Source organism: Dipodomys spectabilis, unplaced genomic scaffold (assembly GCF_019054845.1).
Source record: "Dipodomys spectabilis isolate Male_0828 unplaced genomic scaffold, ASM1905484v1 ptg000210l, whole genome shotgun sequence".
NCBI lineage: Eukaryota > Metazoa > Chordata > Mammalia > Rodentia > Heteromyidae > Dipodomys > Dipodomys spectabilis.
This window is the reverse complement of record NW_024870887.1, coordinates 7562743-7588196: the sequence shown is the minus strand read 5'-3', so window position 1 is coordinate 7588196 and position 25454 is coordinate 7562743. Positions and strand designations below refer to the sequence as shown.

The following is a 25454-nucleotide window of genomic DNA, read 5'->3' as shown; positions in this document are numbered from 1 at the left end:
AGTTACTCAGAAGACTACACCCAGTGATCCTACTTCTTGGCATTTACCCAAATGATCACAAATAAGGCCATACTAAAGCTACCAGCACAACTGTTCATCGCGGCATTATTCGCCATAGCTAAGATATGGAACCAACCCAGATGCCCCTCAGTAGATGAATGGATCAAGAAAATGTGGTGTATACTTTTTGTTTTTGTTGGTGGTGGCCATGGGGCTTGAACTCTGGACCTAGGCACTGTCCCTGAGCTATTCAGCTCAATGCTAGCACTCTACCTGTTGAGCCAAAGCGCCACTTCCAGTTTTCCGAGTGGTTTATTGGAGATAAGAATCTCAGGGACTTTCCTGCCTGTGCTGGCTTTGAACCATGATCCTCAGATCTCAGCCTCTTGAGTAGCTAGTGAGTCACTGGCACCAGGTTTGGCTACTTTTTCTTTTTCTTTTGGTGCTGGTAGTAAGGCTTGAACTCAAGGTTTTGCACATTTACTTCGCTATTTCACTCAAATCTAGCTCTTTACTGCTTGATCCACAGTTCCATTTCTGGCTATTTTTGCTGGTTAAGTGGACATAAGAGGCTCTGCTTGGGCTGGCTTCCAACCATAATCCTTAGATCTCAGCCTCCTAAGTAGCTAGGACTATAAGTATGAGCCACTGGCACCTGGCTACTTTTTGTGTGTGTATGTATGTGTGGTACTAAGGTTTGAACTCAGGGCCTTGTACTTGCAAGGCAGAGTATTTTAACACTCTCGCCTTCTTGCCTTTTTAAAATCTAGATTCTGCATATAAGAAGATGTAATTTTTTTCTTGAATGTATATGTATATTCAAGTTAACTTTTAAAAATCCAGCTGCTAAGCCTGGTGCCAGTGGCTCACATTTGTAATTCTAACTACTCAGGAGGCTGAGATCTGGGGATTGGGGTTCAAAGCCAGGCTCGGCAGGAAAGTCCATAAGACCTTTATCTCTATTTAATCACAGAAAACATGGGGAATGGAGATGTGGTTCAAGTGGTAAAGTGCTAGCCTTAGCACAAAAGCTCAGGGACAGCACCCAGAGTTCAAGCCCCAGGACTGGCAAAAAAATCCAGCTGCTAGACACCCCAAATTTCACATCAGAGAAGCCTACCTCATAAGTTGGGAATCAACACTCCTAGAAACCCCTTCATGCAGAAATTCATTTGGAGTGAAGATTGATAGTGCTCTAAACCACAAGAGTTAATGTCAGAATTCTCTCATTTGAAACAAGAAGTTATGTAACAAGTAAGTTCCTGGTATTTTGTAGAAGTCAGAGGAAAGAGTACGCAAGAATCTCATTCACAGAGGAAGGGCAGAGAGATTTCCCCATCCCTGAGTGTAACTTGGCTTACTGTAGTCTGTGTACCAGTGGGAGTCTCTGGCTTTTCATCTCCAGGAGGGTGCGCATAGACTGTCACTGCTGACCCTTTAGCCTGGCACCAACCTCACCCAAATGGTGGTGACTGAGACCAGTGTGCTAGAAGTCTGCTAGGACTCAAGGTACAAGAACGCTTGACCCCTGCTGCATGCTTTATCCCCAGCCTCTCTCCTTCTCCTTCACCTTCTCTCCTCTCCCTTCCACTTTCCCTGCTTTCCTCTCCCCCATGAAATACATATTGAAAGTTCACATCGCAACATTTCAGTTTAAGCTGAATCAACTGCAAGGTTGGAAAAAAAAAATGAGTGAATTTCAAGGTGTTTTATCTTCAAGTTTCAAGTCTCCCTTGCTCATTATTTCTGCTGATGCTCATCTTTCCTTTGGAAACTGGTAGTATGTGAGTCTGAGCACTTTTTTGGTTGGATTTGGGCAGTATGTAGCCAGAGTTGGTATTGAACTCACAACCCTCTTGCCTTATTCTCCTGAGTGTTGGGATTATAAGCATCCATCACTAGTCCAGGCTTCTAACCACTCCTGTTATATTTTAGAAAAAAAAAGTTCTGTTCAATGTTTTCCTGTTCTTCTGTTTATTCTTTTGTGCCAACATTAGAACTTGAACTCAGGGCCTCAAATTCTCACTTGTCCTTTTTGCTCATGGCTTATAGTCTACTAACATTAGCCATACCCCAGCCTGGCATTTTGCTGGTTAAAAAGTCTTACATACTTTTGCTTTGAGCCTCAGTCCTCCAGATCTCAGTAGGCAGAGTAGCTGAGATTACAAGCATTACAACCCGCTGGCAGTTTCCCCTTTTTGCATACTCTCTTCTCACCAAACAGGAACACTGAGCCTTGGTGAAACAGGAAACAGAAAATGAAATGTTGTTTTTAAATGATTTTTAACATGACAAGAAGAGAGCTGTATTGATCAGCCAGGTACTGTGGGGATAGGATTGGGGTTTAAGTTTTAAAGCCAAATATTCAGTTTGGGTTTCTGCTCATTTGAAGCAGGCCTGGGAGCTATTCTTGTTGAGAACTGTGGTTTCTTGCAGCTGCCCGGATTTCCCTGCAGGGGAAAGTTTAGGCACAGTTATCTGGTCTATTGGGCTTTTACCAGGTTCCTCTGAATCGATACCTAAAGGGACATGGCATCATTCAGGGGTCCATTTGTTTAATACGAGACAAAGTGAGGGAAAAGACTTTGTAAACAGTTTTGGTCAGAAAGGAAAACTACTCTTGTGCTAAGACTATTTAGAACCACAGATCGGAGCAGAAAACAAGTAAGTGAATTGCTTGATGTATCCAGTCTTCCGAGTAACTGATGAGAAACCTAATATTTGGAGAGAAAAAGGAAAGGAAGGGATTGTTTACAGGACACCTATTTTGTGACAGGGTCTCTCTCCCCATTATCTCAGTGGATCTCATTACCCTGGTTTAGAGGTGGAAAATATGGTAGGGAGAAGTTCAATGACTCACCCTGGGTTAGGCAGCTAATTAATTACAAACTTGGATAAAACTCATTTCTGGTTTGATCCCTGTAGTTCAGCACACTTCTAGAATGCTAATTCTATTAGCTGCTAGGGTCTGAGTGGTTTAAATATCAAAACTTACTTTCCTACAGTGTTTGGGACTGGAAATCTAAGACCAGGGAGTAAGTTTCCGCCGAGGCCTCTGTCCTTGGCTTCCAGATGGATGCCTCCAGCTTGTGTCCTCAAGAAGCCTTTTTCTCTGAGCATCCCTGAGATCTCAGTGTGTGCATCCTAATTTCCTCTTTCTAGGACAGCAGTTGGATTGGATTAGCCAACAGCCTCATGTGAACTTAATTAACTCCTCCCAGGCCCATATGCTAATATGGTCACATTCTGAAATACTGGGATTTAAATCTTTTTTTTTTTTTTGGTGGGGGTGCCTCTTCTAGGACTTGAACTCAAGGCCACAGTTCTGTCCCTAAGGTTTTTGCTCAAGGCTAGTACTCTGTCACTTGAGTCACAGCTCTACTTCCAGCTTTTTGGTGGTTAATTGGAGATAAGGATATCACAGAACTTTTCTGCCCAGGTAATGAACTGTCAGTCCTCAGATCTTGGCCTCCTGAGTAGCTAGGATTATAGGCCTAAGATGCCTGGCTTGGGATTTAAATATTTAATGTGTGTATTTAAGGGGAATACAGTTCAGTTCCAACACTAATATTAATCAGTGAAATGTGAGATTGCTGGAGTCCCAAGGAGATGTAAGAACCTTCTAGTCTAGAGCCTTTTTAGTAGGAAAAAAGATAACACTCACTGAATATCTCTGTCCCAGAAACTTTCATGTTTAATTTTTCCAACAGTCCTAGGAGTCATTAACATGCATGTCAGTATTTCAGTATAGAAATCAAAACCTGAAAGGGTCAAGTAACAAGTCTAAGAGTACTCATCAAATAACACATCTAAAGATTCAAATTCAAGCCCGCCATGTTAATGCTGAAATGTATTTCCACTTCCATGTGCTTGCCTCTCTGCTCTTGATTATATCCTTTCCCTCATTCCCCTGTAAGGTGTGGAAATTAATCCACAGACATGAGGTCTGAGTTCTGAGGAAGTTTAGTTTATGAAGCACTCCTGTAAATACTTCTAAGAAATACCTATACCTGGGCTGGGAAGGTGGCTCAGTGGTAGAGCGCTTGCCTTGCATGCATGAGGTCCTGGGTTCAATTCCTCAGCACCACATAAGCAAAAAGAAAAAAGCTGGAAGTGGTGCTGTGGCTCAAGTGGTAGAGGGCTAGCCTTGAGCTAAAGAGCTGAGGGACAGCGCCCAGGCCCAGAGTTCAGGCCCCACGACTAGATCCCCTCCAAAAAAAACAAAAACAAAATTGAAATAACCTATGCTTAAAATTAATTCCTAAACATTATTTCTCAAGGTACCATGATAAGAAATGGCCTTTTTTTTAGCAGCCAGGACTTTGCCCACACTAGGCAAGCACTCTACCACTGAGCTACACCATTGGCCCAGAAAAGGACTGCATCCACACCGTTTGTGGACTTTGATTGCTGGGAAGGGAGAAGAGAAGGGATGGAAGTGGGTGGGAAGGAGAGAAAAGGAAAGGGAAGGGGAGGGGAGGAAATGAAAGAAGAGGGGAAGGGAGAAGTGGACTTTGTGGTTCAAAGGGGTGGTTACAACCCTGTTCTTTAGATCAGCATAATTCAGGTCATGTGGGCTTCAGTCTATGACTGGTTTATTCTCGAGAACAATTAATAATTAGTTAACTGGCTCCCTGTTCTTGCACACGCTTTCTCTCTGTGGTAGAATATTCCTAGAATCCAAACTGAATATGAACCATTAACGTCTTCAAAATCAGCTGAGATTCTTTCTTAATGACTCAGGTAATAATTTTTTTTGAATGATTATTTTAGCAGACAGTGAGTGAAGAACAAACTGTAGAACTATTTGATTTTGTTTACGTTTGAAAAGAGGGAACTTATGGCTTCTTCCACTACCTTCTTCCTCTTCCTTTCTGTTCTCACTTGAAGTTTGACCCAGTCAATCAAAAATCCTCCCAGATCCTCCCCTTTTGGGGGGTAGAATAGCAAAAGAGGGAGGAATTGATTACCTAGCAGTTGCCATTTACTGAGTCCTTTCTTTGTGCCTCACATTACCCTTTGATCCAAAACTCGGATTGCCAGTGGAAGAGCCTGGAATTTGAACCCAGTGCTGGCACTAAAATAGACCTTTTCTAAGGCTCCAGTACTGCTCCAAGGCCTTGTTTTCAGACTTTCTCCCAAGGCTTCTTCTCTAATCACCTGTCTCTGCCTATAAATGCCATTTCCCTTTTACTTCTTGTGAACTTTGGTTTTGTTCGAGTGCAATCCAAAAGTCAATTCTTCTAGGTAAACATCAGCTTGATGAGCTTCCTTAGAAACTACCCTTCAAACTTTATTGACCTTGATAATAAAATATAATAATACCACCACCACCAACAACAACAATAATACATTTCAGCAGAGGACTGGTGGCTCATGCTCATAATCCTAGCTACTTGGGAGGCTAATATCTGAGTTCAAGACCAACACACCAACATACAAAGAAGAAAAATACATTTTACATTACTACCCAGTGCCAGGATACACACACAACTGAAATGAAATTTTCATGGAAAAACACAATGCTTCTGCCAGTTTTATTTCTATTCTCTTTCTCTTTTTTTTTTTTTCCAGGTCCTGGGGCTTGAACTCAGGCTGGGTGCTATATATGAGCTCATTTTGCTCAAGGCTAGCGCTCTACCACTTCAGCCACAGTGCCACTTCCAGCTTTTTCTGTGATTAATTGGAGATAGGAGTCTCTTAGACTTTCCTGCCTGGGATGGTTTTGAACCACCATCTTCAGATTTCAGCCTCCTAACTAGCTGGGATTATAGGCATGAGCCACTGGTATCCAGCTAATGTTTCTGTTTTTGATTTTTTTGATTTTGTGCTGGTCTTGGGGCTTGAATTTGGGGCCTGGGCACTGTCCCTGAGCTTTTTTGCTTCACTTTTTTTTTTTTTTTTGCACAACTCCATTTCTGATGGTTAAATGGAGGTAAGAGTCTCACAGACTGGCTTCAAACTTTTTCAGCCTCCTGAGTAGCTAGGATTACACGCTTGAGCTATCAGCACCTCACTGTATTACATGTTTTTAATATGCAAGTTGTGTGACCCAAGAGTGGAGCACACCCAAGAGGACTTTGCTTATTTCTTTTGACAAGTGTTCCTGCTTCTCTCCACTCTGAGGGCCTCAGGCTCCTCACACCAGGTCACTGGGCCCAGCACTGTACTGTACGTGGAAGCTAATGCTGGTCCCATCATCGGTCACCTAAGGTGGAAGTTAGATTTTCATCTCATCTACTTGTGCAGTAATAGAAAGTCTGGCTCTAACAGCACCGTTGTAGCTAATATTAAATATACTTGGCATATTTAACAAATGAACCAATCATTGTGAACACTCTCCCTCCTTTATACAACTATTCCCAGTATCAATTATATAGTGATGTTAATGATAAGAATGGCCAGAAAGAAACTAAGAGTGAAAAATTACTAAACAACAGTTCTTTCCTTCCCCTTCCCCACAGCCCCTGGCAACTCCCATACTACTTTATGCATCTATTTATGTGACTACCTAGATAGCCTAGGTAAGTGGAAGCATATGTTGCTGATTTTTAGTTTATTTAGTTTATAACTTGCTAGGCCAGAGTCATATTTACATTCCAGAACAGAAGTCAAAAAAAGTATCTTTTAAAAATAGAAATCAGGGCTGGGAAGGTGGCTCAGTGGTAGAGCGCTTGCCTTGCATGCTTGAGGCCCTGGGTTCGATTCCTCAGCACCACATAAGCAAAAAGAAAAAAGTCGGAAGTGGCGCTGTGGCTCAAGTGGTAGAGCACGAGCCTTGAGCTGAAGAGCTGAGGGACAGCGCCCAGGCCCAGAGTTCACGCCCACGACTGGACCCAAAAAAACAAAAACAAAAACAAAAATAGAAATTAAAAAGCTAGCCAGGTGAGGGTGGCTCATGCCTATAATCCTAGCTACTCAGGAGGCTGAGATCCGAGGATCACGGTTCAAAGCCAGCCCAGATAGGAAAGTCTGTGAGACTCTTATTTCCAATTAACCTCCAGGAAACTGGAAATGGCGCTGTGGCTCAAGTGGTAGAGTTGAGTGCTCGCCTTGAGCTGAAAAGCTGAAAGTGGAGGTGAGGCTCAACTGGTAGGGGACTAGTCTTGAGAACATAAGCTCAGGGACAGTGCCCAGACCCTGAGCTCAAGCCTCAGGAATGACGCAGAAAAAAATAAAAACAAATAGAAATAGAAACTAATAAGCTTGTTTTAAAATTTATCTGGAAATACAAACAATTTTGAAAAAGAACAAAATTGGAGGGCTTATAGAACCTGATTTCCAGATAGATTTATCAAGCAACCTCAATTTTTTTTATCTCACACCATAAATTTTTCTCAAAATATGAATCAATGACCATAATGAAAAAGCTAAAATTATAAAATATCACATACTTATAAATGTGTCTCAAACTCATCCCTTTATTACTCTTCTCACCCCACGCCCCTTCTTAAAATGATTTCATCTGGCTCAATTGTTCTATTTTTTTACATGCAAATAATCTCATAGACCATATTCATTCTCATTTACCCTCTTCCTTAGCTCTCCCTGCTCCTGCCTGTAACACTGCCTACCACAGATCCTGTTTTATTTCCTGTCATTCTTTTTTTTTTTTTTTAGTATGTTAATTGAAAGCACAGATCTTCAATGAGTTTCACAAATGCTTAAGCTTCAAAATCCTGTCACATGCTGTCTGCCTGTGATAATTCCAATCCAGATTGCTTTTTTCTGGGCTACCTGAAGAAACACCTTCCTGCCCCTCCCCCCCCCCCCCCCCCCCCACAAACCTAGCAGCATTCTATCTGACACTTGTACCATCTTTCAGTGTTTAATTCTCAGTTGCTCTCTTAGCTCTGACCAGTATCAATAGAAAGGAACTTTGCAAAGCTCTCCTTCAGCACAGTCTAGAGCTCTAAGACAGGAGTCATAACACCTAAGCTCTCTCTTTAGGTTTTGACTGCAAATATCCAGTGGCTTCAAATAGATTTTTGCCATCATTTTCTCATATATGTACATACATGAGGTATAACTGGGTCATAGCTGCAGTTCTTCCACCAGATTCTTTTTGTGTTGTTTATTTTATAGAATGAAGAGTAGCATGGCAGAAAGAAAAGGGCATACAAGGACTGTCTTTCACACATCCTTTGGAAATAGTATCTTCTACTGAGATGCAGAAAGTGGCAACATTTTATTCAGAACAAGTAAGTATATCCCAAGTAACATCCACTTGATTATCTAATAGGATACCAAGTGTTGATTATACTGAATGGAAAATCAATTCATGTCTTCCTCTGATTAGTTATCTGTGGACATTTCAGTGAATAGTTTTCTATTGTTTTGGGGATTCATTTACAAATATATCAGCCTGTAGGAAAAAGTAAAGCACAGAGAGGGTAGGACTTACACAGAGTGACCAGATGCATGTTTTAAACTGTTGGTTTGGAGCCAGGTGCTGGTGTCTCACGCCTGTAATCCTACCTACTCAGGAGGATGAGAGCTGAGGATCACAGTTCAAAGCCAGCTCAGGCAGGAAAGTCCTGAGACTCTTATCTCCAATTAATCACTTGAGCCACTGTGGCCCAAGTGGTAGAGTGCTTGCCTTGAGCTGAAGAGCTGAGGGACAGCACCTAGGCCCAGAGCTCAAGCCCCATGACTGATAAAAATAAATATACTCTTGGTTTGGGTTAGGAATGTGGCTTAATGGTAGACTCCTTGCTTAGCATGCATGAAGCCCTGGGTTCAACTTCTCAATACCACATAACCAGAAAAGGCCAGAAGTGGTGTTATAGTGCCAAGTGGTAGGTAGAGTGCTAGCCTTGAGCAAAAAAAAACAAAAACAAAAACGAAAAACTCAGGGACAGTGCCCAGATCCTGAGTTCAAGGCTCAGGACTGGCAAGAAAAAGTAAGATAAAATAAACTGTTGGTTCCATGAAATTGACCATTAGGCCATATTCTTCCACCTGGGCATCAGATAACTATGCCAATCCAGATCTTTGTGAATAAGTGATTTTGGTATGAGTGGCACCCATAGTTACCTCTACACATTTGATGATAGGTATAGACCTGTGCTATCCAATGTAGTAGGTGGTCACTGGCTGCCTGTGCCTATTTACTGTGAGTGAACAATATCAAATTTAATGTGAACTTCAGCTGTTTAGTCACTTGAGCTACATTTCAAATGCTCAGTAGCCACATGCGAGCTTGTAGCTAGCATATTGGCTAGTTCAAATATAGAAAATGGTGATTGTTTCCAAAAGTACCCCTCTACTCTACAGGGCTGGTTTACACAGAGATGTTCTGATAAGAATGTATTATGATTGAATGAATCAGAAACATTGCTCTCATCTATTTGGTTAAAGAAGAGGTTGATATCCCCATTCATGGAGATTTACCATGGTTAAGAAGGATATCTTTGGGCTGGGAAGGTGGCTCAGTGGTAAAGCGCTTGCCTTGCATGCATGAGGCCCTGGGTTCGATTCCTCAGCACCACATAAGCAAAAAGAAAAAAGCCAGAAGTGGCGCTGTGGCTCAAGTGGTAGAGCGCTAGCCTTGAGCTGAAGAGCTGAGGGACAGCACCCAGGCCCAGAGTTCAGGCCCCATGACCGGACATCCCCTCCCCACAAAAAAAAAGAAGGCTATCTTTCAGATATATAACATAGTAATATTTTATAGCTATAATATTTTATACCTGTAGTACTTGATTAGTAATAACTATATCTTGCAATTATATAATTTGTAGCATGAAGATACATTATGATCAGTACTAAGAATCTGTTATATAGAGAATGATTTTTGTATATGTGGGTATGATACTAGGTTTGAACTCATGTCCTCCTGTTTACTGTGCAGGCACTGTACTCTGAGCCACACTTGTAGTTCTAGAGTAGATATGGTTATGTAGTTTGCTTTTAAACTGATATATATATATATATATATATATACATATATATATATAATTAATATCATGATTGTTTCAAATGGGTCTTCCTTTTACAGTGAAGCCATGTCCACAGTGAGGCTAGTCTTGTGGACGTACATAATTCTCGAGGCCTTGCTAGAATCACATCTTTCAATGTAAAATAAAGTTCATGACTAGACTGACCTAGAGCCTATCTGTAGAAGGGGGATGTGGAAGCCAAGACTACACCTAAGACCTCAGAAGGAGCAGACAGAACTCTCTTATGGGACAGGTACCTAGGAATGGGCAACAACTCAGCTTAGGGTAATAGCAGCGAGTTGCCATGGTGGGGAGTAGGGTGGCATGCTGGGCTTGGGGTGCTGGATGCTGCATTTCTGACCCCAGAGGTCTTGGGAGCCTTTGGGAGAAGGATCTTCACTCTCCAGTAAGTCAAAAAAGGTTTGAAAGCCAGGAACAACCTACTATAGGAAGCAAAATCATGCAGCCTGCCTAATGGTGAAAAACCAGGGAGATGTGTCATTGAATGACAAGTGGGCAGAGCAGTTCAGTGTGTGGGCACACTTTCATCTGCCCTTTTTCCCCCTTTGGTGCTAGCATGGGAGCTTAAATTCAGGACCTCTGGTTCTTACTTGGCTTTTTTTGTTCCAAGATGGCACTCTGCCATTTGAGGCTTTTTCTGAGTAACTGGAGATGAGTTCCAAGGACTTTTCTGTCCAGGCTGGTATCAAACCTTGATTTTCCAATCTCAGCCTTCTAAGTTGTTAGCATTATAAGCATGAGCCAACAGCACCTGCTTGATCATCATTTTTTAATTAGACCTTGCAGGCCAGACACAAAACCTACCCAGTTTCCACAGAGACCGGGAGAAGAGATGAGAGATACTGACTAGAAATAGTTTAATATTTTACAACTATACTTTTTAGAACAGGTCATCATTTGTGAGAGATATAACATGCTTTTTGGATGATGACAAAGCTACTACTTTGTGTGAGATACCACACATGAATTCTAATAATTCATAAATTACATACCATTCTCATGCATCTTCTAGACACACAAAGATGAGAAATCATATGATGTGATAGAGCTGATTTTTACTTATTAGGAAACTGGATTGCAGAATGTTCTGATTGCTGTTAGCCAGTTGACATATGTTGTCAGCTTGAAATTGGTCATGGTAGAAATACTGAATCAGGTATAGGAATGAGTAAGTACTACAAATTAGACCCTCTCTCTCCAGAGAGCCAGCTTATTACACATTTGGAAACATTTCACTTAAACGGTTCAAGGGCCAGGGGTGTGATTCAAGTGGTAGAGCTCCTGCTTAGCAAGCATGAGGCCCTAAGCTCAAATCCCAGTACCACCACCACTGGGGGAAAAAGCCAGGCACTCAGGGCTGAGGCCTGTAATCCTAGCTACTTAGCTACTCAGGGGGCTGAGATCTGAGGATCACTGCTGAAACTGAAAGTCAGCTTGGGCACAAAAAGTCCATGAGATTCTTATTGCCAATTAAACACCGAAGAGCAAGAAGTGGAGCTATGGCTCTAGTAATAGAGTGCTAGCCTTGAGCAAAAGGATCCCAGGAACAGTGCCCAGGCCCCAAATTCAAGTCCCAGTACCAGTGTACACACACACACACACACACACACACACACACACACACACACACACGGTCAAAGAAGCAAAGAAGTTTAGTAACTTGCTAGGGTTACCCGATATTAGGCCATTGTCATTATCTTTTTTATTTTTGTTTTTTGGTCAGTTGTGGGGCTTGAGTTCAGGGCCTGGGTGCTCTCCCTAGGCTTTTTCGCTCAAGGTTAGCACTCTACCACTTGGAGCTATAGCACCACTTCTGATTTTTCTGGTGGTTAATTGGAGGTAAGAGTATCAGGACTTTTCTGCCTGGGCTGGCTTTGAACCGTGATTCTCAGATCTCAACCTCCTGAGTAGCTAGGATTACAGGCGTGAGTCACCAGTGCCAGCCCCTTGTCATTATTCTAACGTCCATAGTTTCACTATTGTGGCCTCTCTGAAGATTCCTTTATATCAGAGGACCAGATTACTTACCTTTCTTCATCACCAAGACAAAACTATTTTCCTGGTTCAAACTCTGGGGTTAGAGTTTTGCAGATTATTTCCTGAGGGCCTGAAATTCAAGCATTTGGCATCTCCATAACTCAAGATGGGCCCAGTAGGAAAAAGCACATAGCCTTCATGCTATGAAACAGAGGCTGACCTGCATGTTTTATACAAATTTCCACATATATGTGTATATTCATATGTGTATATTCATACACATATATACATATATATGTGTGTGTATATATATATTTCTTTCATCTCCTCAGTGAATTTCATAAAGGACAACAGTCAAGTCCTTATTCAGAGGATGGGCATGACTATCATAAAGCAAATTGTGGATGATCTGTTCGTTTGGAACGTGCTGAATGGTGAAGAAGTGAAGGTTATCTGCTGTGAGAAGGTAGAACAGGATGCTGCTAGAGAAATCATTCACATGATTTTGAAGAAGGGCTCAGAGGCCTGTAACCTCTTCCTTAAATCCCTGGAGAAATGGAACTACCCAGTGTATCAGGACTTAAATGGACAAAGTAAGTTATCACTTTGCTTGTATCTGTTTCTCCAAAGAGAATAAACCAAGAGAGAACAGGACCCTCCCCACCTCATTACAGAGCCTTTTTCCCTTTATCTTTCACCTGATAATAGGCTTTGATTCATGCTAAGGATAAGCTCTCATGAGATCACTTGGTGGTAAAGCCAAATATGTAATAAGACTCAGAGCCAGAGAATAAATGATTTAGTATAGCCTCACTTCAAAGTGTGAGCAGAATACCAGGTATGGTGGCATAAGCCTGTAACCCTATCACTCAGGATGCTGAGGTAGGTGGATTGTAAGATTGAATCAGTCTTGCCCACAGAGTGAGACCTTATCTCAAAAATAAACCAACCAACAAACAAATGAAAAGAAAAAGAAAAGTATAACAGGACCATAAATATATTTGAGTGACCATTGCTTAAACTGACTATGGGTAAATGGCCCAACTGACTACCTACTCTATGATTCTAGCACTGGAGTAAAGAGCCTGGTGTACTCAAGGAAACTAATTTTTCATGAAGCAAGACTTCAGTTTTATTGATTTTATTTTATTGATTTTTGTGGCTTGAATTCAAGGCCTGGGCACTGTCCCATAACTTTCCCTTCAAGGCTAGCACTCCACCAAATGAGTCATAGCCCCACTTCCAGCATTTTGGGGGTTAATTGGAAATATAAGAGTCTAGTGGACTTTCCTGCCCAAGCTGGCTTAAAACCTCTATCCTTAGATCTCAGCTTCCTGAGTAGCTAGGATTACAGGTGTGACCCAACTTAGTTGTAATGATTTTAAATGAATAAATTATATTCTGACAAACGTTGCCCAAGATTAAGGCCTAATTGGTTGAAAATCACCTGTAACCACCATTTCTCAGCCAAATCTTCACTTCCTTCACCCAAATACAGATCCCGCCCCTCTCCAGCAAGCTGCTGTAGGATTTGTTTGTGGAAAATGGCAGGCAAAAGTGGGTGAAAGTGAGAGGGCACTGGGGGAGAAAGCAGAAGTAGATACTTGGAGCTCTTTGTGGTAGCTCAGAACTGAAGAAAGAAAGTCAAGGGCCCGAGACCTGGGAATGTGGCTTAGTGCTTGCCTCGCATGCATGAAGCCCTGGGTTCCATTCCTCAGTATCACATAAACAGAAACAGCCAGAAGTGGTGCTGTGGCTTAAGTGGTAGAGTGCTAACCTTGAGCAAAAGAAGCTCAGGGACAGTGCCCAGGTCCTGAGTTCAAGCCCCGGACTGGTGAGAGAAAGAGAGAGAGAGAGAAAGAGAGAGAAAGAAAGAGAGAGAGGGAGAGGGAGAGAGGGAGAAAGATAAAGAGAGAGAGAAAAGGAAGGAAGGAAGGAAGGGAGGGAGGGAGGGAGGGAAGGAGGGAAGGGAAATTCAAGGGTCCAGAAGGAGGCTCTCAGCCTCGCCACCTGCCTGGTTCTGAACTCTTGAGCAGACACTGAATCCCCCTGAACATCCACTCTGATGTCCCCTTCTTCTCCAACAGGCCTTTTTCATCAGCCATCAGAAGGAGAGCTGGAGGCTCTGGCTGAGGATTTAAAGGAATTATACCACAGCCCCTCTTTCCTGAACTTCTATCCTCTAGGGGAAGATATTGACATTATTTTTAATTTGAAGAGCACCTTCACAGAACCTGTCCTGTGGAGGAAAGACCAGCACCACCACCGCGTGGACCAGCTGACCCTCAACAGCCTGCTGGAGCAGCTGCAGAGCCCCTGCCTCATCGAAGGGGAGTCGGGCAAGGGCAAGTCCACCCTGCTACAGAGAATCGCCATGCTCTGGGCCTCCAGCGAGTGCAAGGCCCTGGCCAAGTTCAAATTCGTCTTCTTTCTACGGCTGCGCAGGGCCCAGGGTGGCCTCTTCGAAACCCTGTGTGATCAGCTGCTGGAAATACCTGACACGATCGGGAAGCAAACCTTCATGGCTCTGCTGCAGAAGCTACGGCAGGACGTTCTTTTTCTCCTCGATGGCTACAATGAATTCCAGCCCCAGAACTGCCCAGAGATCGAAGCCCTGATCAAGGCCAACCACCGCTTCCGTAACATGGTCGTGGTCACCACCACCACCGAGTGTCTGAGACACATCAGGCAGTTTGGGGCCCTTACTGTGGAAGTGGGGGACATGCCGGGGGACAGTGCCAGGACTCTCATCCAGGAGGTGCTGATCAAGGAGCTGGCTGAAGGGTTGTTGCTCCAGATGCAGAACTCCAGGTGCTTGCAGAACCTAATGAAGACCCCTCTCTTCGTGGTCATCACCTGTGCCATCCAGATGGGGAAAACCAAGTTCTACTCTCACACCCAAACCACCCTGTTCCGGACCTTCTACGATCTGCTGATCCAGAAAAACAAGCACAGACACACAGGCGTGACTGCCAGTGACTTCACGCGGAGCCTCGAGCACTGTGGAGACCTGGCTCTGGAAGGCGTGTTCTCCCATCGCTTTGATTTCGAGCCGGAGGACATCTCCAGCGAGAACGAGGACGTCCTGCTCACCACTGGCCTCCTCTGCAAATACACGGCCCAGAGGTTCAAGCCCAAGTATAAATTCTTTCACCAGTCCTTCCAGGAGTACACTGCAGGACGAAGACTCAGCAGCTTGTTGGGGTCTCCTGTGCCAGAGGAGGTGAGCAAGGGAGGTGGTTACTTGCAGAAAATGGCTTCCATTTCAGACATTACCTCTCTGTACAGCAACCTGCTCTTGTACACGTGCGGGTCATCTGCAGAAGCCACCAGGGCTGTCATGAGGCACCTGGCGGTGGTGTATGAACACGGCAGCCTGCTGGGGCTTTCTGTCAGCAAGAGGCCTCTCTGGAGGCAGGAATCCATGCAAAGCATGATGAGCACCCGGGAGCAGGAGCTTCTGAAAGCCATCAACATCAGCTCCTTTGCCGAGTGTGGCGTCAGTCTCTTCCACGAGAGCATATCCAGATCGGCCCTGAGCCAAGAATTTGAAACTTTCTTTCGTGGCAAGAGTCTGTACATCAACTCCGACAACATCCCTGATTATTTATTCGACTTCTTCGAACACTTGCCTAACTGTGCGAGCGCGCTGGACTTCATTATCCTCGACTTGTCTGGAGGGGCTGTGGCTGCGGGGGACCAGGCCCCCCGAGGCACCGAGGCATCCGTGCAAACCTACATTCCCAGCCGCGTTGTGTCTCTGTTCTTCAACTGGAAGCAGGAGCTCAAGACTCTGGAGGTCACACTCCGGGACTTCAGCAAGCTGAATAAGCGGGATATCAAGTACCTGGAAAAGATATTCAGCTCTGCCACCAGCCTCAAACTGTATGTCAAGCGATGTGCTGGGGTGGCTGGAAACCTCCGTGTGATCCTCAGCACCTGCAGGAACATTCACTCCCTGGTGGTGGAAGGCAGTCCCCTCACCGCAGAGGACGAGCAGCACATCACCTCTGTGACGCCGCTGACCGCCCTCAGCATCCGCAGCCTGCAGACCCAGCGGCTGCCAGGTATGCTTCGCTCTGCAGCTGCACACATCACCCAGCCTGGCCGGGTACTGTGGAGACAGGACGTACCCTATGATTTTCTTGAACTGGCTTTTTTTTTTTTTCTTTGTACCAGTCCTGGGGCTTGAACCCAGGGCCTGGGCGCTGTCTCTCTGAGCTTTTCTCTTTTTTGCTCATGGTTTTCACTCTACCACTTGATTTGTAGCTCCACTTCCAACTTTTTGGTCTCAGGGACTTTCCTGCTGAGGCTGACTTTGAACTGTGATCCTCAGATCTCATCCTCCTGACTAGTTAGGATTACAGATGTGAGCCCCTGGCCGCCCTGCTTTCTTGGTCTCTAAAGTAATAATCTTGGATTATGGATTTATTTCTAATTATAAGCATTTAATGTTATAAACATCAACATAAGCAATTTTTTCCAGTCATGGCGCTTGAACTCAGGGCCTTGTGTTCTTGTTTAGCTTTTTCTCTTAAGGCTGGTGTTCTACCACTTAAGTCACACATCCACTTCTGGCTTTTTTGTCAGTTAATTGGAGATATGAGTCTCTCAGGCTTCTCTGCCTAGACTGACTTCAAACTGTGATCCTCAGATCCCAGCCTCCTGAGTAGCTAGCATTTACAGACATGAGCTATCAGAGCTTGACCCTGCAAGCACTTTGTTAGCTAAAGATTTTATTTTTATTTCTATATTTATCAAAATATATTTATCTGAGCCAGGTGTTGGTGGCTCAAGCTTGTTGTAATCCAAGCTTTTCAGGAAGCTGAGATCTGAGGATTGTGTTTCAGAGCCAGATTGGGCAAGAAAGTCCATGAGACTCTTACCTCCCATTAACTACCAAAAAAGCTGGACATGGTGTTAGAGCACCAGCTTGCCTTGAGCACAAAAGCTCAGAGATGGTGCTCAGTCCCTGAGTTCTAGCCTCAGGCCTGGCACACACAACAACAACAACAAAAAACCCAAAAATCTAATTTTCTTTGATTCATGATTATTTCTACATATGTTGTTCAATTTTGAAGTGTTTGGAGATGACCCTGTTAGCTTTCTGTTATTTGTGTATAGTCTAAGATTTCATTATATTTGGACAGCATACTTATATTTAAGTACAATGCCTATTTATGACCAAAAAAAATATGGTATCAATTCCCTGAGCATTTCTTGTCCCTGGTGATAGCTAATGTCTTATATTTGGTAATAGGAATGGCAGTGTTAGTAAAAAACATAGTAAATCACTCTCAGTAAATGTCAGGTGAACACATCCAGTGTTTCTCTTTTGGCAGGTGGTCTGACCGACAGCTTGGGTAATTTGAAGAACCTTACGAAGCTCATATTGGATAACATTAAGATGAATGAGGAAGATGCTATAAAACTAGGTCACATTTTTGTTTTCTCTACTGCTTTCACTCACATAAGTATGGTTGGCTTAAGACTCTGGGTCTGCTCACTTCTGCATAAGGAGAGGCACAGGTGACCACCTTGGTTTCCCTGGATGCTTTTCCTCTCTCTCTCTCTCTCTCTCTCTCTCTCCGCCTGAACTCTTGGGTTTCAGTGGTGTCCCTGAGCTCTTCAGCTCAAGGCTAGTGCTCTACTATTTGAGCCACAGGGCCACTTCTGGCTTTTTCTGCTTATGTGGTGCTGAGGAATCGAACCCAGGGCCTCATGCATGCAAGGCAAGTGCTCTACCACTGAGCCACCTTCTCAGCCCCCCTTCCTTTCTCTTAATGCAATCCTTCAGCACTACACATCATTAGAGTGTAAATCTCCCCGCCCACCCTCCCATTTTTGTGCTTATACTGGGGTTTGAACTTAGGGCCTAGGTGCTATCCCTTAGCTTTTATTTTTCTTCCAGTCATGGGATTTGAACTCTGGCCTGGTGCTGTCCGTGAGCTCTTCAGCTCAAGGCTAGCACTCTATCACTTGAGCCACAGTGCCACTTCCAGTTTTCTGGTGGTTAATTGGAGACAAGAGTCTCATGGACTTTTCTGCCTGGGCTGGCTTTGAACTGTGATCCTTGGATCTCAGCCTCCTGAGTAGCTAGGATTATAGGCGTGAGCCACTGGTGCCTGGCCTAGCTTTTTTTTTTTTTTTTAATAATTGTTATTATAAGCAAAAAGAAAAATGCCGAAAGTGACGCTGTGGCTCAAGTGGTAGCGCGCTAGCCTTGAGCTGAAGAACTGAGGGACAGTGCCCAGGCACAGAGTTTAGACCCCATGACCGGATCAAAAAAACAAAAAAAATAATTGTTATTATAAAGATGATGTACAGAGAGATTACAGTTACGTAGTCAGTTAATGAGTGCATGTCTTTCAAACAATGTCACCACTTCCCTCACTCTCCCACTTTTTTCCTCCTGCCCCAACCACAAGTTGTAAGTTTATTTTCAACATAGGATCTAGTAGAACCACTGCTGCATTTGTTCTTCACTCTTTGTTCCTCCGTTTCTGTGCTGTACTTGCCCACCCCCCCACTCCCCGACAGATAAATGAACAAGTAAAACAAAAAGAAAACCACAACAACAAAGGTTTCCATCTCCTGGATCCTTAGCTTTTTTGCTCTACCACTTGAGACACAACTCCACTTCTAACTTTTTGCTGCTTAATTAAAGTCTAACAGACTTTCTTGGCTGGGCTGGCTTAGAACCATGATCCTCAGCCTCCTGAGTAGCTAGAATTACAGGTATGAGCCACCAGTATCCAGTTATGTTTATATTTAAAGCACTAAAATAATATAAAAATGCTTATACTTTTGTTTCATAATTAAGTAAAAATTCATAATTAAAATGAGATGAAGCAAAGAAGAGATAGAGAAAAATCCAGGAACACAAGCAGAACATACGTTTTCCCATGGAGACCCAGGCACTACAGACAGGAAGGATTCCTGTTGAATCTGCTCTTTCCTGTCTCTGCTTTTATGGTTAACTTTTTTCCTCAGGAAAATGTTCCTCTCTCCCTTTCAGCCTGTTTTTCTTTGTCTGCTTCCTGCCAAAGGATGACTCTATCCTATAATTAAAACATGACTGGCTCTTTTTTTATATATAGGCTATAGGAGAATACCCAGTACTGCACTCAGGAAACACATACTGCCTATCAATGAATCACACAGATTATTCAAGCTGAAAGGAAGCCTGAGAGCATCTGTTTCACTCATTGATTTTATAGAAAGTCCACTGGTACCTAGAATTGCTTATTGACTTGCTCTAAGTCTCAACAATTAATAGAAAAGGGCCAAAGGCATCTCTCTAGGATAATCTGCTTCTATTACTTATTCATTTTTTCTTATAGTGCTGAGATCAAATTCAGAGCTTTACCCTTACTAGGCAAGTGTTCTACCACTAAACTATACTCCCAGCTCTGCTTCTGCTATTAAGGAATCAAGGTCTGAACTTGAATAAGCCAGGATATGTATATTAGCAATAATGTACTGTCGAGTAACAGGTGAGTCTGTAATAGATTAGACACAACTCTACATACTTTCTCACAGAACCCTTACTCTAGTCTGTAGGTATAAGGATCCCTAAAGCCACAGCTAGAAGGTTGAATGATTTGCCCCAGCTCACACAATTATTGAATAGTGAATCCAGAAATCAATGTGTCTACAAAGTCTTGCTCACACCTCTAAGCGTTATGTGCTCCCATAACAACAATGTGCACATGTGCACACACACATAAGGATAAACAGAGAGAGAGAGACTCCCAAGCAGTGCACTTCTTTCCTATAGGTTACAGTAAAGTCAAGATATAATGTTACACCTATTCAATCCTTAACTCTATATTAACTTTAGACCTAAAAATGAAGAATATTTTGGATGAGGCACTGGTAGAGCACCTGCTTAGCAAGCATAAGGTCATGACTTTAAATTCCAGGAGAGAGGGGGAGGGGAAGGAAGGAAGGAACTTTTGATATTTTCAATCATATTGTTGATATAAGATAAATCTTTCTCCATGCTGCATTGGATGTGGTCTTCATTCTATTTCTCTCTCTCCCTTTTTTTTTGTTGGTCGTGGGGCTTGAACTCGGACTGGGCGCTGTCCCTCAGCTCTTTAGCTCAAAGCAAGCGCTCTACCACTTGAGCTACGGTGCCACTTCCATGTGGTCTTCATTCTAAAGCATCAGGCTGACCCCTGATGCTTTGACTTCTGGAAGCCATAGCCATTTATACCAGGAACACTCCAAAAGGATATAGTCCCCTGCTCCTCCTCTGAAATCAGCCTCCACCTGCAGCTTGAGCAGTGAAAGTGACAGTGGTCCCAGCACATTTCATGATGACGAAGTTACAGTAAGAGTGAACCCAATGCATTTCTTTCCAATCTCCTTGCAGCAAAAGGTCTGGCATATCTGAAGAAGATGAGTTTATTTCATCTGACTCACTTGTGTGACATTGGAAAGGGAATGGAGTACATAGTAAAGTCTCTGTCAAGCGAGCCCTGTGACCTTCAGGAACTCCAATTGGTCTCCTGCTGCCTCTCGGCAAATTCCATCAGAACTCTAGGTAACCACTGCCTCCCTTAACTGAATGAGAAGGATTCCACAGATGAGGAGATATGACATATGAACACTGAACTTCTCAGAGGAGGAAACCAGGCAACTCTAGCACTGAAGAGGCTGAGATCTAAGGATTGCAGTTCCAGCCAGCCCATGTGGAAGATCTGTGAGACATTTTTTGTGTGTGTCAGTCATGGGGCCTGAACTCTGGGCCCGGGTGCTGTCCCTCAGCTCTTCAGCTCAAAGCTAGCGCTCTACCACTTAAGCCACAGTGCCACTTCTGGCTTTTTCTGCTTATGTGGTACTGAGGAATCAAACCCAGGGCCTCATGCATGTAAGGCAAGCACTCTACCACTGAGCCACCTTCCCAGCCCTCCGTGAGACTCTTATTTCCACGTAACTAGCAAAAAGTCAGAAGTAGAGCTGTGGTTCAAGTGGTAGAGTGCCAGCCTTGAGTGAAAAAAAAAACAGGCTCTGAATTCAAGCCCCAGTATTAGCATAGAAAAAAAAAGATGGAGTAACCCTTACTAAGTTGGACTATAAAATCACTAGCTGTCTACAAGGATCAGAAAGGAAATATATGAACATATATTTATGGTTAAAGTCATAGTTGAATAAAGCAGGACAAATACAGGGAGCCTGAGAATTATGAACACATTCCTGCACTTCTCTACTTGACACTGGGAAAGACAGGCTTAGAAATGAAACAGCACTTGTATAAATTCATAAAAACCTTGTTTAATGTTTTTAAAAGATTAATTTTTTTGTCAGTCATGGAGCTTGAAGTCTGGAGCTCAAGGCTAGCGCTCTACCACTTGAGTGACCATGCAGTTTCCGGTTTTCTGAGTAGCTTATTAGATATCAGAGTCTCATGGATTTTCCTGCTCCAGCTGGCTTTGAACAGCAATCCTCAGATTTCAGCTTTCTTAGTAGCTAGGATTACAGGTGTGAGCCACTGGCACCCAGCTAAAAAGGTATTTTTAAAAAATTAATCTTTATTATTTATTTATTTATTTGCTGGTCCTGGGATTTGAACTCTGGGCTGGGTACTGTCCTTGAGCTTCTTTTACTCAAAATGAGTGCTCTTTTTTTAGTAGTTTATTGGAGATAAGAATCTCATGGAGAGCCAGGCACCGGTGGCTCACACCTGTAATCCTAGCTACTCAGGAGGCTGAGATCTGAGGATCACGGTTCAAAGCCAGCCTGGGCAAGAAAGTCCGTGAAACTCTTATCTCCAATAAACCACCAGAAAACTGGAAGTGGCTCTGTAGCTCAAGTGGTAGAGCGCTAACCTTGAGCTGAAGAGCTGAGGGACAGGCCCAGAGCTCAAGCCCCATGACCAACAACAACAAAAAAGAATCTCATGGACTTTCCTGGCTGGGCTGATCTGAGATCCTCAGATTTCAGCCTCCTGAGTCGATACAGTTATGGGTGTGAGCCATCGGCATCTGGCCAGCTCTTTAATTTCTTTTTTTTTTTTTTTTTGGGTCCGGTCGTGGGGCCTGAACTCTGGGCCTGGGTGCTGTCCCTCAGCTCTTCAGCTCAAGGCTAGCGCTCTACCACTTGAGCCACAGCGCCACTTCCGTTTTTTTTTTGTTTTTGTTTTTGCTTATGTGGTGCTCAGGAATGGAACCCAGGGCCTCAGGCATGCAAGGCAAGCACTCTACCACTGAGCCACCTTCCCAGCCCCAGCTCTTTAATTTCTTAAAAAATAATTCTAATTAGTCTCCATAGGAAAAACTGAAGCATAATATATGAAGCAAAGACAATAACTAAGCTTTTCTTAGCTGATGTGATAGCACTATTTGATCACCTATATGCAATACAGTTTTCTGTATTTTTATTTACATCTATGTATAATATATCTAAATCTATCTACCAGTATCTACATCCCTATATATAATTTCTGTTTGGGGCAGTACTGGAGTTTGAACTGAAAGCCTTACACATGAGTAAAGGAGCATTCAACCAATTGAGCCATGCTCGGAGCCATTTTTCCATTTTTATTAACATGGTTATGTCTTTGTCATTAGCATGCATCCTTTAAAGAAAGTACAGAGGTGGTCATGCCTTTTATTTATTTTTATTTTTTCATTTTTATTTTGTGACAGTCTTGGGGTGTGAACTCATAGCCCATGTGCTTCATTTTTCTGAGCTTCATTTTTCACTCAAGGCTAGTGTTCTACCACTTGAGCCACAGCACTACTGCCAGCTTTTTCTGGGTAGTTCATTGGAGATAGGAGTCTCAGAGACTTTCCTGCCCAGGCTGGCTTCTAACCACAATCCTCAGATCTCAGCCTCCTGAGAATACAGGTGTGAGCCACAGGCGCCCAACTGGTCTTACTGTTTAAACAAAATCCATCAAGTCAGGCAATGATTTCTATTACCATCAGCAAAAACAAGGACTTATAACATTAGGATACTTATAACATTAGGATTATAACATTAAAATGCATACATAGTTACCTGAAAAATCTTTTCATCTTGGGTTACATTTTTCCAGCTCAGAATCTTCACAATTTGGTCCAACTGAGTGTTCTTGATTTATCTGGAAATTACCTGGAAAAGGATGGAAATGAAGCCCTACATGAACTGAGTAAGAATGGCAACTCAACCTAAACTCATGAATACATATATTCGGTAGTTAGGAAAGCACAGCCTGAGCCCTGAGGTCTCTTGTCTCTCTCTCTGTGCTTACTAGATTTACCTTCCCAGCCGGGCGCTGGTGGCTCACGCCTGTAATCCTAGCTACTCAGGAGGCTGAGATCTGAGGGTCTCGGTTCAAAGCCAGCCCGGGCAGAAGAGACCGTGAAACTCCTATCTCCAATAAACCACCAGAAAATCGGAAGTGGCGCTGTAGCTCAAGTGGTAGAGCGCTCGCTTTGAGCTGAAGAGCTGAGGGACAGCGCCCAGGCCGAGTTCAAGCCCCACGACCAACAAAAAAAAAAAAAAAAAAATTAGATTTACCTTCCCTAGGGAAATCAGCCCTCTCAAACTGCCCTTGTGGCACACAAGCACTCTACCACATAAACCACAGCGCCACTTAAACCACAGCGCCACTCCCGGTTTTCTGGTGGTTAATTGCAGATCAGAGCCTCATAGACTTTCCTGCCCAGGCTGGCTTTGAACTGTGATCCTCAGATCTCAACCTCCTGAGTAGCTAGGATTATAGGCATGAGCCACTGGCGCCCGGCTACAAGCTGGTTTCTTTTGAGTCACCAGTTGGTGTACCATCATTTACCTGAGCATCTCTCCTGACTTCTTCCTTCAAGGAAGTTAGTGTCTGCTGTTTGAAGGTGAGTTTGCTTAAATAAATTATAATAAGATCCTTAAAGTTGTGTTATGGGGTTTATTATGATATTTATATACATGTATATATTTTGATCATAGCCCCCCCACTTCAATTACTTTTTTTCTTTTCTTTTCTTTTCTGGTTCTGGGGTTTGAAGTCTGGGCCTGGGAGCTGTCCCTGAGCTTCTTTTTTTGCTCGAGGCCAGCGCTCTACCACTTGAGCCACAGCATCACTTCCGGCTTTTATGAGTAGTTTATTGAGATAAGAGTCTCATGGATTTTCCTGCCTGGGCTGGCTTCAAACTACAATCCTCAGATTTCAGCGTGAGCTAACGGTGGCTGGCCAATTACTCTTTTTATGTCTCCTCTCCTTTTTTATTGGTAACATTTTTAAGGTATGATAGTGGTACGTAATGATTTAAAAAAAAAAAAAAAGATCTTCCAGTCATGGTGGCTCAAGCCTATTATCTAACTACTAGAACCAGAGAGGATGACAGAGGAGATTGCAATTTGAAGTCAGCCTAAGGGGAAGAGATAAAGAAAAAACTAGGGAAACTCCATCTCAGTCAAGAGTGAGCTCAGTTCAAGTTCCTCTCATTCCAGTGACATGAAGAAGCATAAAGGAGGTGCAATCTAGGCCTGCCTGGGTATAAATGACACCCTATCTCACACCTACAAATAAAGGGGCTTGAGATGCGGCTCAAGTGGTAGAATGTCTGCCTCGTCAGTGTGAAGTCTAGAGTCCACAGCCCAGTCCCACTAAAGTAAATACATAGGATACGTAGTTCTGAGATGGGTTAATTGCAGAATAATACAGGAGGAATCAAGTCAGGATTAAGCAGTTTTACTCATTACTTACTGTTGGTTGAAAATCACGAACAGTTTCACTGTTCACAAAGTCTTCATGGTTTAAGTGTTTGAATATTTAAAAACAACAAACCCAAGCAGATTCTCATCACAGATTGAGTAACTTGAAGAACCATCCAACATAAAGCTGCCCCTTCCCCCACAGCCTTCATCCTGTTTTAGATTCTCTGGTTCCTAACTGTTCTCTGTTTCCTCAAGTCAGCAGGCTGAGCCTCCTGGAAGAGCTAAGTGCCCTGATGCTGCCCTGGTGCGGGGCTGTGCACCTCATCCTGACCAGCCTGCTTGAGCAGCTGGCTATGATCCCACAGCTCGTCAAGCTTGGGTTGAAGAACTGGAGGCTCACAGATGTAGAGATTCGACATTTAGGTGGGTAAACACACGGAGCCAGAGAGGGTTAGCCCTAAAAAAGTTATTAAATTGGCTTCTTCTTGTAAAAAAAACAGTGGCTTAAAAATTCATACATGTAAAGGAGTAAAATGATTTAAAATACTATCTTTCTTTCATGGTTTTAAGAATTTTACCTGCAAGCTATAAAGGTCAGTTATTCACACTGTGACAATATTTATTTATTACATTAGTATTTGTTCTTGCTGGTTTCCACTGTGTGAACTTCACCAATACGCCTCCAATCTCAGGAAATATTTGTGGGTATTGGGAGTAGTTAAAGGTATATGATATTGTTTAATTAGAACCATAAAAAGTGTGTGTGTGTGTGTGTGTGTGTGTGTGTGTGTGTGTGTGTGTGCGTGCGCGCCAGAGTCCCTGTGTGCTTGTGTGCCTGTTTTAGGGCTTGAACCCAGGGCCTGGGTGCAAGGC

General features: G+C 43.3%; 1 protein-coding gene across 4 annotated transcripts in view; it reads left to right on the top strand.

Annotated features, from left to right (window-relative positions):
• Positions 1–1435: 1435 nt before the first annotated feature.
• The window catches only part of Nlrc4 (NLR family CARD domain containing 4), a 35322-nt gene continuing 11303 nt past the window's right edge, over positions 1436–25454 (top strand). The window contains exons 1-8 of one of the 4 annotated variants that reach the window (XM_042696809.1): positions 1436–1509; positions 8086–8201; positions 12269–12529; positions 14024–16003; positions 17279–17371; positions 20317–20487; positions 22984–23076; positions 24837–25004. In XM_042696809.1, coding sequence (XP_042552743.1) covers position 8201; positions 12269–12529; positions 14024–16003; positions 17279–17371; positions 20317–20487; positions 22984–23076; positions 24837–25004 — 2767 coding nt within the window. In that variant the 5' untranslated portion in view covers positions 1436–1509; positions 8086–8200. Of the gene's footprint in view, positions 1510–2235; positions 2321–4673; positions 4744–8085; positions 8202–12268; positions 12530–14023; positions 16004–17278; positions 17372–20316; positions 20488–22983; positions 23077–24836; positions 25005–25454 lie in introns of those variants that run through there. The other 3 variants (XM_042696808.1, XM_042696807.1, XM_042696810.1) reach the window with 3 other exon arrangements.